At 34.4% G+C, this 18461-nt stretch overlaps 1 protein-coding gene across 1 annotated transcript; it reads left to right on the top strand.

Moving 5' to 3' along the window:
• Window positions 1–6476: 6476 nt before the first annotated feature.
• Window positions 6477–17821, top strand: LOC128215415 (uncharacterized). Its single transcript, XM_052922103.1, has 6 exons — window positions 6477–6533; window positions 7866–8043; window positions 14601–14720; window positions 16474–16620; window positions 16725–16848; window positions 17779–17821. Exons 1-6 carry the CDS (start codon window positions 6477–6479, stop codon window positions 17819–17821), a joined length of 669 nt encoding a protein of 222 aa, XP_052778063.1.
• Window positions 17822–18461: the final 640 nt, after the last annotated feature.

Here is an 18461-nt window from a genome sequence, read left to right as displayed (position 1 = left end):
ATTTCCAATCAATAATACGGATAACACTGTGCCTCTTAAATGATAATTTCGCAATTAAGCGCACTAGGGAAACTGACAACCGTGTGCAGCCAATTTGATTAGTATGCACTCATCTTGCTGCGCTTTCCTGCCAGACTATAAAGCTCTTTCTGACAATTACTTTAATAACAAAATGGATTTGCTATGATAAAAAAATCTTGTTGTGGAATGCAGAGTCGTTGCAATTTAAAGCATCATATTGCCAAATTGAATTAATTAATGATTTATTTTACAACGATTTTGAATATTTTTGTGGAATGCAGAGTCGTTACTGAATGAATTGAGTGAATTTTACTCGAACCCCCTAGGTGAGAAGCGAGTGCGCAAACCACTCCTCTTGCAGGAAACACAAAAGATATGTTTCCATTTCTCAAAACAATTTTCATAAAAAAATCTGTAGTCAAGTTATAATAATCCAGGCTGCTTTCTTAGTCATTCTCTATAATGAAATCTCAGAGAGGCGTTCTCATTTATGTTAGATTATTACGTCCCATTTGTCAAAGATCTTTTTAAGTCTTCAGATCTCTTCTGTTCATGCAGTTTGAAATGATCGCAAGAAACTGTTCGTTCGGGAGGGGAAAATAAAAGCACTACTGGGACGCCGGATCAGTGGACGAAACTTCATCATGGTTACTCTAATCATAGGCCCAGGACGTTGTCTATAACTATCCTCTGTTCGGAGCAACCACCAGAGGTCCCGTTAAAGATGCAATTTTCATAAAAATTGCGAAAGCCATCAGCACATCATCCATCATTAAGCGTTTGATATATTTAAATATATATTCATACAACTTGGTACACATGTTATCAATGACGCCTAGCATATAAGTACCAGGGCATATAACTTTTGCTTAAAGTATCGTTTTGTTCCTTGACTAGCTCTATATACCTAATTCCTCTACCCAATACAATACTTCCTTATAAATGTCAGAGAAACCGTCTATGACTATACTTCATTGTTTTAAGTATACAATGTATATTTTTGTCCGTAAAAGCGGTGTTACATCATACTTTTGTTGGTTACAAATGTGGCCAATAAATTTATCAAACTGCTTGAAATTGTTTTTTTTTATAATATTGAAACTCTAAAATATAGAACCCTGGCGTACAGAACAAAATCATAAAGTAGTTATGGTTGCAAACGAATGCCCCTCGAACTTGTTATTGAAACACCAACACTACATGATCTACATGTTAGGTTTGTTTGAACTCCCTGTCTTAGTGATCAACCTTTGTCACTTCGACACCAGGCCCGGACCAGTCATATTATTATATAGAGGAGACAATACGTTAATAACGCACTGATGTTAATGGAGGAGTAACCAATCTTGTTGACGACTTAAAAACATTTCATACTTTTTTGATGCTGGTTGATTTTGTGGTTTTATTACTTTGTGATTAAGATCTTAAAAACTCCGAGCGAGCCGCTAGACATTATTTTTATCCTTGTGTTAAAAGGAATGTGAAAATATTATTTCACTACCATGTTAATTTTAATTCAAAAGGATATAACTTAAATCAAATCCAACGATTCGCTCTTCGATTTGGTGACAGTTTCCTCATGGATGGTCAAAGTTGTCCAGTGGCAAAGATGCAGGGTACCATTACAACTGAGGTCTAAAGGCATCACATCTAAACTGACTATACATGAATAATATCCTAACGTTGTGTTTTCTGAAATAATGCATTTACAAAACTAATTTCTTAGCTTGATTCTGTTAGAAATATATATTTTCGTGGAATTCTATATTATGGCACTAGCTATTCTAGATACAATAAGTCCGCAAAGGATTGAATCCCAATTACAAGAATGTCACATATACGAGAAGCGCCCAGACATGGCAGCTCAGATTGAAAACGTAGTATTGCACCAGGACAACGCCCCAAGCCATACCTGTATTCCACTCGCTCTCTTCGAACATGTAAACAAAAGATTTTTACGTAGCGCTTCCAAATAGATTTGGATGGTAGTTTCGATGGATTAACAATCACATCATTAACAGTTGTCTGTAAACCATATTTACATAAAATACAACATATATCAGGTACGAAACCATACATGTGAGTTTCAACGTGTGAAACATACAAAAACTATAGCGAAAAACGTGAGTTACGCTTTTAAAAAATGATAATCCAACGCTTGATCGTAGTTAATTGCCTTTTGCTTCTGAACAGGGTTCATTTTGGATTGTTTGACTACTTGGCCTCTCCTTGAAGTTTTCATTGTTTTATTGAAATACATTATTTATGTTCAAATGAGTATTTTCCAGTTGCTGTTTTTTATTTGTTTAAAATAACTCAATGTAAAAAATATATTTATAAAAGGATGTTTTTTGTTGATTTCAGCAAAGCCACGAATGCAAATAAAGTTTTTCTATGATCACGAATGAAGTAAAACACGGCCTTACACTGAAATCAACATTTTTTCTGTTTAATTGGTGCCAATTTTCGGTGTTTTCTACAGGGTGAGGAATCACGTGACTTCAACGGGGTTCTCACATGTGTTACCACGGTTCAAAAGCGATGTAAACAAGCAAAAAAGTGACAGTTATTTCTAAATAATCTTTTTTAGAGAAAACATTGGAAAATATTTTTAGCCTATAAAAGACTTAGCTATTTTTTGCTTTTACAAGTGTGAAATATTTGGGATTTACTTGTATTTTTACGATTGAATCCTTGGCCAAAATTTCGATTCGACAGGATTTTGTAGAACGATGCAACGCTGTGTGCGCCGTGATTCTTTGTTTTGTACATATTTCTTAGTCATTTGTTATGGTTAAGAAATCAGACATGGGTTGAAAAGTTAGTTTTGCTCATTACTTTCATAAAACGAATTGTTTGATATATGTTATTTTAGTTTTTTTCAATAAATATCGAATTTTTATGAAGTGCTGTTGTAAACGTAAACTTCTTCTCATATAAATAAAGCTGACTATGTTAAGTCGGTATGCTTAACAAATTTATCATTACATGATCAGTTTATTCTATTTTATGGTTTGTATTGCCCCCTCTTTTCTGACGAGAATGTATTAAACAATTATTCATGGTATGAGTTTACACCAATTTGATCGATTTGAAAATGTTCAATTTATGTTGCCTGAAGGCCATCAAAGGGATTCTTCCAAATACTCAGTATCCTTCTGCAGTTTCATCAAATGTTAACAAAGATGGATAAATTAAATGGATGAGGTAATAGATACACTAATAAGGAAGGCAAAATTCACTTCAGCCAAACCCGTCTCATGTACGTTCCAAAATGAGAGAAATTCAACCCCCAAGAAACAACAAATAACAATAACAATTTAATAACAAAATCTCCATTACTAGAGGTTAATCATAAATCTACCGACGTTCCAGTTAAATCCCATGCTTTGAATATGGTCAAAATATCTTTATCCATAAGAAATCAGGAAATAATAAGAAGCACTGAAAACGAAATTGACTACCATGAAAATGGCATTCACTAGCAAGATGATAATTTGTATCTGGCATGGCCTTTCGTGTAAAAAGGTTCATCCCAGCCCGAGCCTAGCGTATTATGCGGAAGTGTAATAATAAATCACATTACAATTCCTATAATTATTCATGGTATTCTACCAAGTTCTCTATACACACAATTGTTTTTAGTTTGGGTTCTTACACCCAGTATTTCTTTACAGAAGTTTGAATAAACTCTTTCTAACTTAATGCTATTTTGTAGACCGAAAACTTCACAACCATAGTTTAAAGCAAGATATATGTATTCATCAAACAAAGACAAATACTGGCATGTTGCTATACCATGAAATTTTACTAGGTCTGAATTAAGCTTGTAAAAAGTCTTCATAGCTTGTCCAGCTCAAGTGTCAAACGTTGTGCGAAATGACACACCAGTGCTAAATACTATTCCTAGATAAGTAAATTTATTCACAACTTCTAACTCGAGCTCTTGATACAAAAAATAATTTCGCCTAATGTTTCAGCCTCTTTTTAAAAAATACGTTTGTTTTATTTGCATTTACACTAATATTAATGTGAAAAAAAACTATCTATAACAGAAATCTTTTAACAACAACAGATTATTTTGTAACTCACTTTCATATTCTGATAAAATAGAGTGCCCTCAATACGTTTCCTTTGTGAAAAAAACTACACCTATTTTCAAAACTCAGATAGTCTTGTCATTTGTGTACACATTTCCGATGTATAATGTATTCAAAGTTGAACGAACCGGGCCATGTCAAACAATAATGGTATATGAATATATTTATGTAAACAACACCTTGCCTTATGTAATATGCAAACATATATCAAAGAAATTGTTATTGCATCCATTACATCCAACTTAAAAGGGTTGAACGTTTTGAATCATCTCACGCAAAGGGTTTGTCTTGTATCATGAAAAAGAAATAAGTAGTTTATAATGACGTCATATACAAATAAAATGGATCCAACCAGCAAAAAAATTGTAATCATTTTTTCTTATATTCTATAGTTGAATGATTACTAAGTACAAGAACAATGGATAATGGATAATTTGGACGTATCACCATGACGGCCAACCTAAAACATAAATTTAACTTTTTAAAATCGATCAAATGGATGGATATACATTCATTTTATAAAAGAAATATCGAAATGAAAGTTCAATGTTGAATGCAAAATCGTCACAGTTGAGAGAGTAGTTCAAACTAATTATTAAATAAATTAAGCATGTTATGAGAAAAATTCACGTAAACAACAGCAAATATAAAATTCACGTTAACAACAGCCTTGCTTGAAATATCGATATTTATTAAAAGAACTAAAATAAATTTTACAAACAATTCGTTTAATGAATCAAATTAATAAAATGAACATTTTAACACATGCATGAGTTCTTAAATATAACTTATTACTAAAAAATGTATACAATACAAAGACTCACGGCTTACACAGCGTTGCATCGTTCTAAAAATCCCGTCGAATCGAAATTTTGGCCAAGGATTCCATCGTTAAAATACAAGCAAATCCAAAATATTTCACACTTGTAGAAGCAGAAAATAGCATAGTCTTTTATAGGCTAAGAAATATTTTCCTATCTTTTCTCACTAAAAAGTTATTTAGAAATAACTGTCACTTTCTTGCATCGGTTTTGAACCGTGGTGACACATGTGAGAACCCCGTTGAAGTCACGTGATTCCTCACCCTGTCTATGTTCATGCATTTCAATTTAGTTTTGAAATACCGCCTTTTCAAAAAGTTTGTTTGTTACGCTGCTACCCGTGGGATGCCCATTACGCTCAGATTTGATTACTGATGACGTAGCTGTCTTTCTACAACGTACAAAAGTTGTTTTATAGATTATTATTTACTCGTGTGAATGCACTTTATATTGGAAAGAAATCACGTGGCATAACGTGTGGGAAATTATTAGGAATGTCAATCCAAGATATTGACAGCTGAAACCCACAACAAATGTTGATATTCGACCAAAATATCGTCTTAGGAGTCCATCATTTTTGAATAACGTTATTTTCACAATTCAGCTATTGTGTACGTTTCTGTGGCCTGGAAAATGACTGTAACGGTGTATGTTCACTCCCAACTACAACCAGATATTTTATTATTCTTCAATTGTGTTTTTGTTCTGAAATTTCGATATCAAACAATAAAGTAATTAAAAAATAAGTGTTTTCAGATTCATAACCGGGAAACAAAGTTTTGGTCAAAAAACATCAGCGAGTCTCGTTATTGCACGATTGTATTTTTGAACAAAACAGGGCTTAAATAAAAGACCGAATTACACAGGTCGCCATTTACCGAATGGACATTTGAAAGGTCGGACGTGTAAGCAAAACAAACGTGGATTAACATTGGTTAAAAATCCAAGTTTAGTTGTAGAGTTTCTTTCATAATACACGGGTATTCAATAACCCCTCACTGTCAAGGATCAGTTTGATTCGCTTGAAGACGGATGATTTTCCAGATAAAGAGCGAAGACCACGCTAGGTTGTTGACAAATTTAGAGGCGTGATGGGGTAAAAAATCAGTTAATTGTTGTGTTCATATTTCAAAGACAAACAGTTTAAAAAGATAATTGATAGCTACATTTACTATAGAACACCGAAGCATATATTTTCACTCCGTAGTACGCAGTGTAAATATCAATAGTCACAATAATGACTCCAAATGACAGATGTTAAACACCACATATGTACAGCAGTTTCGGTATGGTTGACAGAGCCATGTATAAATTTAATACTCTTGCTAGCGTTTTTTTCCGCTAGAGATACTTTTATAAGTATTCAGTATATAAGAACAGTACGTATGAAGATTTATCTGCGTGTCAACAATCACGAGCCAGATGTATTTAGCCAATCAAATTAGAGTTTTAAGGCTATGAAAACAAATGCAAGTTCCGTTTCACCACATTTATTTCCCGACGTTTCATACACAACATATGTATGGAGTTTAAGATGGCTGGGTATGAAATGCTGTTTTTATTTCTTGGATTCGTATTCATCTCGGTGCAGGTAAATCGCTACTTTTATTAACCAAACATTAACAAAGGCAAAGATGTTTCATAATTACTGTAACATTTATATTTAAGATATTAAAACTGTGTCTCACACGTTACCGTGTGTAGTTTAGCACAACAGCAACACAATTGCGCACGTTTAAGAGCATATCAATATTGCCCACAAAAGTACCCGAATGGCTCGATCTAGCCTGTTTATCTCGTGGAAAGTATAAAATGATATTTAAAGTCTCATTTTGTTTTAGTGATTTATCTATTTGTATGCACATCCAAATGACGTCTTTGAACTTCTAGACCTTTATTAACACCGAGAATTATAATTTAAAAAATGCATTTATCGCAATTACAAAATGCAACAAAACAGAAAGCAAATCTAAATTTAGCGCACACAACGTCATTACGAAGTTTGCATATCACGTGACTTATGAATGACTTAGATTCTATGTTGCTTTATATACTGATGATTTGCATTTTTTAACTAAAATAGTTTTCCCGTCAATGAATCTGTGCACACTTATTCCATCATAAGTTAACTTTATGACATCGAAATTGCAGAAAACAGTGTGTGTATACCACGTGATAAATTATGTCATATATGCTATGTCGGAAGGCAGCATTTAGCTTAAAATGAACACTTAAACTTTTCTTTGACACCACCATTTTAAATGAAACAAAGGGCAATCTTACAAACATATTATACAAAAATCCACTAGACCACGAAGTCTTGCTTAGATTAACATGGATAATTTGATATATTGGTCATTGATAACATCACGTGATAATGTCTATAAACCAATTACGCAACAACAAAGCTGTTGAATATATAAAAATGTGGTCTTCAAAATGAATATTTAAGCAAATATCAACATTTGCTGAACAGTTCCAAATTTAACATCTTGGCGTTAACTAAGGATTTGCCACACTTTATTTCGTCATACACCAATAGTGCATTTTACACAAACATGAGCGAATACCTATCTGCTATTTTTCAATAAAACCTTGTTGCCATTCTCCGCCCACTTATCTGCTTAATTATCTCAAAGTAAGTTAGTGAACCAGTTTGAAATTTCGTTGGTATTTCCCATACATTTCTGTTAAGTATAGCATCGTGAGGACCTCGGGAATTTATCAGACATCATATCAGACTCTATCATAGTTATATACTCACTTTTACTTATTTCATCCTAAGTGGCACTGAGGCTTTAAAGACATTTACCAATTGTGTTGTAGATAAGTATTTTGGTGTTTTTTGTTGTTTGTATTTCAGCGCTACTGTTGCTTACAAAAAGAACAAAAAACAATAAAACATCAACTGTTTAATTTTAAGGCCGTTCCTGCCCCTGGTCGAGGCGCACTGGAAGGATACTGTATAACGAGCGATGACTGTAAGAAGGGTGAGTGTTGTATCAGCTTCAACACCCCCCGTGGCAAGAGGGAGGCCCTCTCCCCCGACCTCCGCAAGTTCGTCGACGGAAAATGCGAGCAGTTGGGCTCCGTCGGAGACAGTGAGCGCATAATTATGTTTCATTTCTCTTCCGAATATCTGCCATTTTAAATAATTGGTAAATGTGTATTGTGTGTAAATGTATTATAATAATTACTTTCTATTGATTGTGTTTATATTTTGTATAAGTGAAAACCTTTTGGACACTTTATTTGTGTATGGATAAGATTAATGTAGCCGCATAATACATGTTGTAGTATTTCGTTTGCCGTTGCTGGTTCCCAAGAGTGTCTAGAGACACTTTTGACAATCTATTGTTGTCACAATGTGCAGAACAAATCTACTTTGACCGTATACAATGTATACACAATGCCTTCAGAAATAATTTATTTACTTCTTCGTCGAAGTGAAATAAAGGAATAAGAATGTTAAAGACATTTAGATATGTTGCGTTATGAGTACGAAATTACAAAATTCATTAAACATTAAAAGTTATAGTAAAAACAATAAAATGTAAGAATTATTCATAGTTACAAAATCAAACACAAGTTAACAAACGAAAGTGAATATTTGTACCACTAAGGGGGATTTTATTCATGAAAAAACATATTAATAACATCCAATTTATCCTTTTAATGAAATAAATATGTTAAACCAAACCACTTCGGAAAGTAACACAAAGTTCCGAAAGCGCGCTAAAAAATGACTGACGAATCTCACTGAAAATAGTCCAGCTAAAAGTCGCGCAAGCAAATAAGGGTAGAGTTGTTTTTACTACAGCCAGGTGATAATTTTATGCCTTATATATTTCAAGTAGTCTCTGCGATGAATTTCATGTTTGAGATTTCTAAGGAAAGAATTTTCTCTAATGATATTTATCTAACAATTACAACCGTAAATGATGAATAATAGTTTGATAAACGTTGTTGTGTTGAACGTTTGAAGTGTTGAATGTGCTGAACGTTTGAAGTGTTGAATGTGCTGAACGTTTGAAGTGTTGAATGTGCTGAACGTTTGAAGTGTTGAATGTGCTGCACGTTTGAAGTGTTGAATGTGCTGAACGTTTGAAGTGTTGAATGTGCTGAACGTTTGAAGTGTTGAATGTGCTGAACGTTTGAAGTGTTGAATGTGCTGAACGTTTGAAGTGTTGAATGTGCTGAACGTTTGAAGTGTTGAATGTGCTGGACGTTTGAAGTGTTGAATGTGCTGAACGTTTGAAGTGTTGAATGTGCTGAACGTTTGAAGTGTTGAATGTGCTGGACGTTTGAAGTGTTGAATGTGCTGAACGTTTGAAGTGTTGAATGTTGAATGTGCTAAACGTTTGAAGTGTTGAATGTGCTAAACGTTTGAAGTGTTTTGAAAACCGGGCTTGTCCCTCTAATTTTTATTTCATTAACTTTCTTAATCTTTTGTGTTCGAGCTTTTGTGTTTTCCCTTGTTATTTGTTTGTACATTGTTCAAGCGAGAGGCATATTTATGTTTGAACATTCAGCTTCAAGAAAACCTTTTAAGAAGAAGTTTGCTATTTCTCTAATAAACGAAAGTTTTAATAAACGTTAAGTTTGGTTTATTTCCAAACCAAATCTATGTTTAAACATATACAATATTTTCTTTAAATCAAATTATTAGTAGTATTTCTCCCGTACCGTTTTTCCACAGATCAAGCTTACATGGGTTAAATGGTTAACATTGTCATTAATCATACCAACTATTTCATCATAACTATAATTTCGTCTTTGTTTTATTTTGCACCATTTGTGTACACTTATTTAATGTCAAAGTGATTACCATTTTGAGTTGTTATAAATGAATGACATATTCAAAACAGTGCCCGATGTATAAATGTATGCATTTACCTAGTCGCGTTATGACAATTATTTCCTTTATTGCCATTTGACATGTAAAATGTAGCGACATTTGACCTAAAAGCTGCTTTTTTCAGATTTGAGTATATACAATTAACTTGTAACAACGATCTACCGCGAAATAACATTCAATTGTAGCATTTTAAGAATGTCGGAAAATGTTAAATTATTATATAAAATATTGTTTCATAGGGTAACATATTTTATTATACCTCAGACCTGCCCATGTTATATTCTCATTTGCACGACATTAGCCAATCCGTGCTGTTATCCTGTTATAACCCTGTACACCGGGTGATATTATTAGTGTTACCCTCGCGTGGGTCTAAATATAGCCACTTAGAATTATTTCTAATAAATCGCGCTGATTTTTTTGTAGAAAATAGACTTTTGGACAAACAACTTACTCCCTTTTTAAAGGCCAGCAGTAATGCAAAAGTGGGTGAGAAAGGTCAAAAACTAAAACATTTATAAAAATACATGTTTTATTAAGTTTCGAGAAACGATCTTTTTGGGGAGTAAACCATTTATTCTTGGCGACATGTTTTGGGTCAGTTAGGAGTTTAACAAATTTTACAAAAGAAGATTTTATCAGATTTTGGATAAAATAGCATTCACATCATTACGAAAAAAGTCTGTCGACATCAGTACTTCGTTTTAATGTCAAAATGCCCCAGACTTCATATTCAACAATGTCTTGAGCGACCTCGATGATATCTTGTCAAATAAGAAAGTTATTCAGAAAAATAATGACAATTCGTGGTAAAATTCATTTCCGAGTTACAAAAATGCATATATCTTTTTTTTTTTTAAATAGCTGCAATCAACACAAAGCCACAAGACATTGTTGATTGGGCGGTTCCGATAAATTTGATTCACAAATGTATTCTTTTTGTATTAAGACATTTCCGGGAAAACGTAAATGCTTTTTTATTGGAAATCTGATAAAATATTATTTCGTAAAAAATGCTCAACTCTCAATTACAGCTTTTCATGTTGCAACGGATATATGAATCATGCTTGTTAAATATTGAACCTCAAGACTAAATAGAATGTTTTGAAATTGATTGTTTAAAACATTTAAAATTGTGTCCATTAATCGACTTTGCCTCGCTGCCGACCCTTAAAAACTAACTGTGAACAACTGATCAACAAACTTGTTAATTGATTTTTCATTAATTTTGAAATGAATGAAGTGATTTAGTAGGTTTATATCTTTATTAGAGTATCGTCCATATACATACTAAAAGTTACATGCAACACATAAAACAAGTATATGGCCATTCTATACAGAATTACAAGAGACTATTTGACAAATACACAGAACATATTAATACAAAATAAATACTGAATTGTTATAAAATATGTGACTGATACTGACTGGTAAAAAACAACAACTGTACTTACAAATTAAACACTAATATGCCACACAAACAATTTTTGTCCATCAATAAGCATAAAATTTGCTTTAAAAGCCCATAGAAAAAAGTGAAACAACCGACTAAATACTGACAAAAGCTCCAAGAAACATTAAAACAAGCAGGTGAAATTGGATTTACCGACCATTATATAGGAGGTTCATCTAATAACAAGGAGCCAATATCATTTGTGTGACCTATTAGAATATCACAAAGTACAATAAGTAAACATCTACATAGTTAAAAGTATATACATGAACGCAATGACTATTTACACAGATAAAACTGTCTTCTCTTTAAAATCAAATTACAGGTTTTGGCAGCAAGTCGTAGCAATGCAGAATTACAGAGTATAAATTTCAACTTTTCAGTATTACTCACAGTTAGAAATAAGTTATCAGTTTCAACGGCCTTAGCAAACAATGTAACACGGTAATCATCATATGCTCTACAATCAAGGATAACATGAGCCTCGTTTTCTACAGTATCACAAAAAGGGCATTTTCTAGCTTCAACCGGTAAGTTTTCATATCTGCCAGTTTCAATTCGTAGAGGAGCTACACCACTTCTAAATTTACTCATTGCCGACCTATGATGCAGCGGCTTGATTTTTTTACAATACTTTTCTGTAACAAATTCAGTTTTCAACAAACAATATGTACGCAATTTGTTGCGCCCTTTACCTGATGTATCAACTGTACTATTAATCTGAGCCAACCAGCCCTGCGTAAACTGATGCAGCAACAACTCCTCTACTTTACTTAAAATAGCATGTTTAGGTATAACGGTTTCAATACTGCAATAAATATCCAGGTTCAGAGAACACAGTTTCTGCTTAACCAAATAAAACCAGTTACGACATGAGTTACTCCCCTTTGCACCAGCCCAGAGTGCAATACGTTTATTGAGCCGTGACACACCAAGGTTGGAAAGGCGCGACCAGTAGGTACATATAGATTTCCAATGTCGGACTTCTAATGGCAACCACCCCATTTCTCCTATAACTGCAGCAATGGTAGTATATTTACCCACACCAAGGAAAAACCGCATGGCTCTGTTAAATACAGCATGTATACAGGAAAAGACTTATTACCATATATAGCTATCCTATAGTTAATAACAGGCCACACAACAGAATAAAAAAAGCTTAGTGTAGACATCAAAGGGACCCCCCCCCCAATTAACTTGCACTTGGCAATAACCAGGCCCAATGCCCGGCTTGCACTCTGAGCTACTGCCTTGGCAGTAATATTCCAGTTTAAGAACTCATGCAAAACTAAACCAAGATATGTGTATCTCTCAACAACACCAATAGTATTTTGACCACATTTGAAAATTGTACTTGTTCTTTCATGAGCCTTTGGTCTAAAATGAACAACACTGCTTTTACTAGAGTTTATCTCCATGTCATTCATACAACACCAGTCATATAAGGCACTCACTTAATAAAAACCAGCTGAATTTTCAGTTAACAAAACAATATCATCTGCGTATAACATAATACATATACATTCGTTGTCGAGTGTTACACCTTTACCAAATGATTTCAAATATACAGCAAGATCATTGATGTACATGTTAAACAACAGTGGTTACAAAATACAACCTTGACTGAGACCGCAGTGTGTCTCAAACCAATAAGTTTTATAACCGTTAATTCTTACACAAGATAGAACAGATGAATAAATTTACTTAATAGCTATCAACATTTTACCCGACACGCCACAATCCCTAAGCCGAGCCCAAAGTTTATCTCTGTTAATAAAATCGTACGCTTTACAAAAGTCAATAAAGGAGCATAATGTACTTAATTACTTTTTTCTTCTATTATCAATGAGAGAGGTTAAAGATAAAATATGGTCAGTGGTGCTCCTATGTTTCCGAAAGCCGTTTTGTTCATCAACAAGCAGATTATTCGACTCCACCCAACCACTGAGGCGTGCATCTAAAATATTACAATACAGCTTATATATGACGGAAGCAAGTGCAATGCCTCTGTAAGACATAGGTTCTCTTAGGTCAGTGGCTGAAGACTTTGGGATTGGATTTATAATCGATTTACTCCAAATAGACGGAACAATTCCCTTATTGTAACAGATATTAAATAAAACATGTAAAAACATAACCGAAGTGTCATTTTTAGTGTAGTATGTTTAGTTTGTTGATGTTTTTATAAATGTACCAGTAAATTCGTTAAATTAAAAATCCGTGTTAGAAGACGCAAAAAAACTAAAAATAGAAATTTTATAAACAGGAAACACTTTATCATTAATAATAACGACAGAAAATATTTAATCTCTCCAGAGTTGATAATTATGATCGTGTTGACTCTTTGTGTAAATAAACTGTCTTAGAAAAGCATGGTTTGATTTGAAGTTGTCTTGAAAACCTGAAATTTTGGAGACCTTTGAAAATTTTAGGAGGATAAAAGTACAAAAAAGTAGCCCAAAAGGTTTGTTTGTGTTTTAAAAAAAATCACTTTTAATCATTTTTACTTTTCAGTCTGAACAGACTTTAGCTAATTATTGATTGAAATTATTTGTTATCAAAACAAACGATTAAACATAAAATCATACAAGAAAATACTTAAGCCTACGATGACTCCAATGCCCGACCCCATGCCCTTCCATAGTTTAAACCGACATTTTCAAAACCCACAGTTTTTCATATTTAATAGATGGCAGTTTTTCATATTTAATAGATGGAAACGGTTCTAAATGTACAATTCCACTGTTGGGGGTCAAAAATGCTAAAACAACGAGTTTTAAGTAACCCCGAGTTTACCCTTAAAGGTCAGAGACAACTAAAAAGTCCTGTAGATTCTATAGTCAGTTGACCAGTGTGCACGCGAAAACACTGAATTCTAGTGTTTCAAGACCCCCAACATCTTATATGGGAAAAAAGTTAAACCTTTTGAACTTAACATTGAACAAAGGTATTCTACAAGAAAATAAATAAAACTGGTTGAACGTAACCACTGTTGATTCGATAGTGGCTACAACTGGTGTTGGAGTACAAACAATGCGGTAAAATGGAAACAAAAAAGTAGGTCTAGCATTTTCAGCCTGTTTTTGAAATCACAACGAATTCAGCTTTAAAACTTATAAATCTATAAGTAGCCAATGGTCATCCACTGAGATGGTATAACCATGCTTTGATTCTCTACCATGTATAGATGAAAAGCAAAAAGGCATTTACCACTGAGTAGCACTTCCGAATTGGTGTAATATGCTCTAGACCTATTTGCTATTTGTTCAAAGCTCACCTCACTTATTCCTTATTCGATGGCACTATTGATTTAAGCTGACTTAATGCGTGATATTTGTTTTGTGTAGAGTGCTATGTGAATCCGTTGTCCCCCGGGGAGTCGGGCCTGTTCTATGACCGATGTCCCTGCAGCAGCGATATCAACTGCAATTCGGACGGAATAATTCTACCGCCAATAGGCTTGTCAGGTACACGCACGTAAAATGATCCTTTACATGTTTGAAGGCGTATCTTGTGTTTTTGTCATTATGCAGGTGTTCCTTTACAATCATGATTAAATAAAAGGTTATATTGCCGGTAACAGTAATAATCATATCCGATAGATAATTTAATAAATTATTTCTTTATCGAAACTATTGATATTTTGGTCGGTCATTTAACGAAAACGTTTAAGATGGTTCTCGACAGAACTTGTTTCTTCTAATCCTGGTCATGCTAATACATATGTAGGATGACGTAAATGAGACCAACGACTACAGCGGCCTTACATTAGTTAGTAATCTAGGGAAAATATTTGCATGTCACTAAAAGAGCCGACAACTGGTTTGATGAAAAAAATATTCAATTCGGATTCTCAGTTTGGATTTCAGAATGGATCCAGCACAAAAGAGGCAAATTTCATTCTTCATAATGTAATTAAACTTGCCCTTTTTTCTAAGTAACGATTTATAGAACTCAAAAAGACACTTTACGTCCTTATTTCATTTCGAGCATCGTACTCTGTAGTAAAGTTGTGTGTCAAACATTAGAATTACCTCTCTGATATTTTTAATATGTCTATGAACTAAATAATTCCCAGAATTATTTGCACTATTTTTGGGAGACTTGGAGCTGTTACTAGCAAAATGTTCACCTTAAGTTTTGTAAATGGCTTGTAGAAAATGAGCAAATCATTTGTACAAAAACTGTTAGCCAAATATATCACATATATATTGCTTTGCACATTTCGGTCCGTCGGTAAACCAAACTTTGTCCGATTTACAACTAGAAAACGCTTGGGCCTTATGTCCTATAACTCGGCAGGGTTGTTGCTCATGACTGGCAAATGACCCCTATTGATTTTAGGTATGCAGGTCAAAGGTCATGGTCGCGTTGCATATGGACACAAAAATAAATGTATAATTGACAGCTACGATGTGCTTACGAACATCAAATGTGTTAGGGATGTTGGTCATGACCAGCAGATGACCCACCTTTATTTTAAGCATCAACACTTGCGGGTCCAGGGGGCGCACCCTCCCCCTCCCCTAAACTCGTCCATTATTACGCCTTAAATTTCCCATTTCAGACTAGAAATTGTAGAACAAACTTTGTTGGGAAGGGGTAAATCCTGCCAACACTTAATCCCAAATAAGGTTCGGTTATGAGGGATGGACGTAAGTCAAAAGCTTACGACCCCTACGTTACACATCCTCTATCGTCAAATTATGCACCCGTCCCTGATCAATTTGTCAAATGACACGATCACGGTGACTCTGAACACAAAGAGCTTGTCTGATTGATAGCTACAGCTAGTATGCTTGTTCCCGCCATCCTCAAACGTGACCGGATGTTGATCATAATCTTAAATTACCCCACAGACTTTCAATGTGAAATGACGAAATGTACGCACTAAGTGGGAAATGAAAGTTTGATAAGCATCTCTTCTGCTCTAAAAATGGTTTGGCTATTTCCACCAGTACGAGACATAAAAGTATATACTTGCATGTGCATAGTACATTTTATCAGGATGAACATCTGACTATTTTATATAACTATCAAACTAAATGAAATGTATCAACTGCGGATGAATTTCAAACAAAAAGCATGTTGACTGTGTATAGTGTGACTGCCACTGTTGTGTTGTATTTAATGCTGGTGTAATAAAAAATGTTGTGGGGTTTTTTTAGCATAATTTTTGTTGTTAATATCAAATGGTATTTTACTTTGTTTAATGTGCAGGCACCTGTGGAGTAAAGGAATGTTCCCAATCGGATGATTGCCAGAACGACGAGTGTTGTGTAAGCAAGTTCCGGCCAATTGGCAAGCGCTCCCTCGACAGCGCTAACCAGCTGGGAATCTGCAAGCCCATGGGCACCACTAACTCTGGTAAGAAATGGGATAGGGTTCAAACGAATTATTTAATTACAGTTTATACTTGTATACTGGTAATATTGTATTGTAAGTACTTCCGTGTCTTTTTGTTGTTATAGACTGCCTGGTGTCTAATGGTTCTGGGCGACCCAAGGACCGGGTGTTCCTCCACTGTCCGTGCGGCGACGCTTTCACATGCCGTGGCATTGGCATCAGAGACATCCCGCTCGGGGCGCTTGGCAAGTAAGTTACGGGGGTCTTAGGGTTTATCCTCCGGCCGTATCTTGGAACAAACAAAGTTACGTTATACCACAAATTGATAAGCAAATGTCTAAGTCTGCATACTTCTGTAAATGGTAGCTTGACACTTCTTTTTAATGAAGAACTTAATTAAAAGCATCCAGCTGGAAAGCAATTAAAAACTGAAAAATGAATGATCAAATACTCTGTAGATAGAATTAAAGGCAAGTAGGTCAAAGGTCATGGTCATTTTTTCTTAATTACCACTAAATACGTACATTGTTTTTGTTTTGGCACAATTCTATGTGTTCTTTCTCTAACCATGGCCGGTGTTCAGCTGTTGCAAATAACAGATTAGCAGTCGAATGTACACGAATACGTTATGTTTCCCGTAATACAATATCTGGGTGGGTAAACCGCCCCCGTTATGATAGACAGAAAAGTACAAAGTTGTAAATAACGTAATATTATGGCAGTACATGTATAAACAGGGAAATAATATATTTTGATGAAACACAGGTAACAAAGAATCAAGTGATACAAAGTTAAATGAGTGGCACCCTAGACAGTCAAATTCCTTTTTTTCAAGATGAAAAAGAGGGGGGGGGGAGATGGAGGTGGTGGTTAGTTGAAAACATTAAACCAAATTGTCGAACGTTTCTATCATGCCGAAGTAAACAAAGGAGATGGCTGAAGCAATCTGATTGATTAACAGAGATTTACAGAGAGGCCAAGTGACCTGATAAGCCCGCGTGCCTTAACAAATCTCCTGATTGACTGATCGCGGTCAGCTGACTGATAAAGGCACTGCTAATGAAATATTCGTTGCACAATGACATAAAGAAGTTTATGTGTGCACAAAAAATAATGTTCAACTTATGATAGGAAGAAAACCTGAATACAAAAAAGCAGCGTTTATTTTTTCTCCAACAGGTGTAGCTTCCGCCGCCCTTTCAGAGGACCCTTCCTACCATGAGGCTGGGACCCAACACGTGATTGTAAAATTTTGTGAAAACATATGCTAGTTTTGTATAGTGGTATTATAATACCATAATAATGTTAATCTTTGCCAAACATACATGTTTTTTCTCCATCATTTCACTGTACAGTAAATAAACTACCTAAATAAAATTAAATCAAATTTATTAAACAACACAAGACAAAATAGACTAGATTCGATTTAATACTGGCATAACAATCTCCATAATACATGACATCAAAATAAAGTATTCAAATAACACAATACTGTCTTTATCATAGAATATAGTCTACGCTAGGTTTATCCATAGTCGCAAACGCTATCAATGAAATAATACTAATATGGCAAACGAACATGTTATAACACAACTAACAAAAACATAGTACAATGGTTAACAAAAACATAATAAAAAGTGGCATTTGTTGGTCGCAATAAAGTCTATGCTAGGTTGTTCCATAGTCAAAGAAAAGTGGCTCAAAATTCCGAAGCGACACCCGGCCAACATGTGCAGCCTGCTTTTGTTACTGAATAACGCTTTACGCATTTCGCCTGCAACTTTATCCGCACGCATTCAATTCCGCAATATCATCCAAGCATTCCATTTTGCAATATCAATATCCAAACTGCATTTCTGTTA

This window comes from Mya arenaria, chromosome 2 (genome assembly GCF_026914265.1).
Source record: "Mya arenaria isolate MELC-2E11 chromosome 2, ASM2691426v1".
Classification (NCBI taxonomy): domain Eukaryota; kingdom Metazoa; phylum Mollusca; class Bivalvia; order Myida; family Myidae; genus Mya; species Mya arenaria.
Note: the sequence above shows the minus strand (reverse complement) of the source record. Positions and strands in the feature narration are given on the sequence as shown.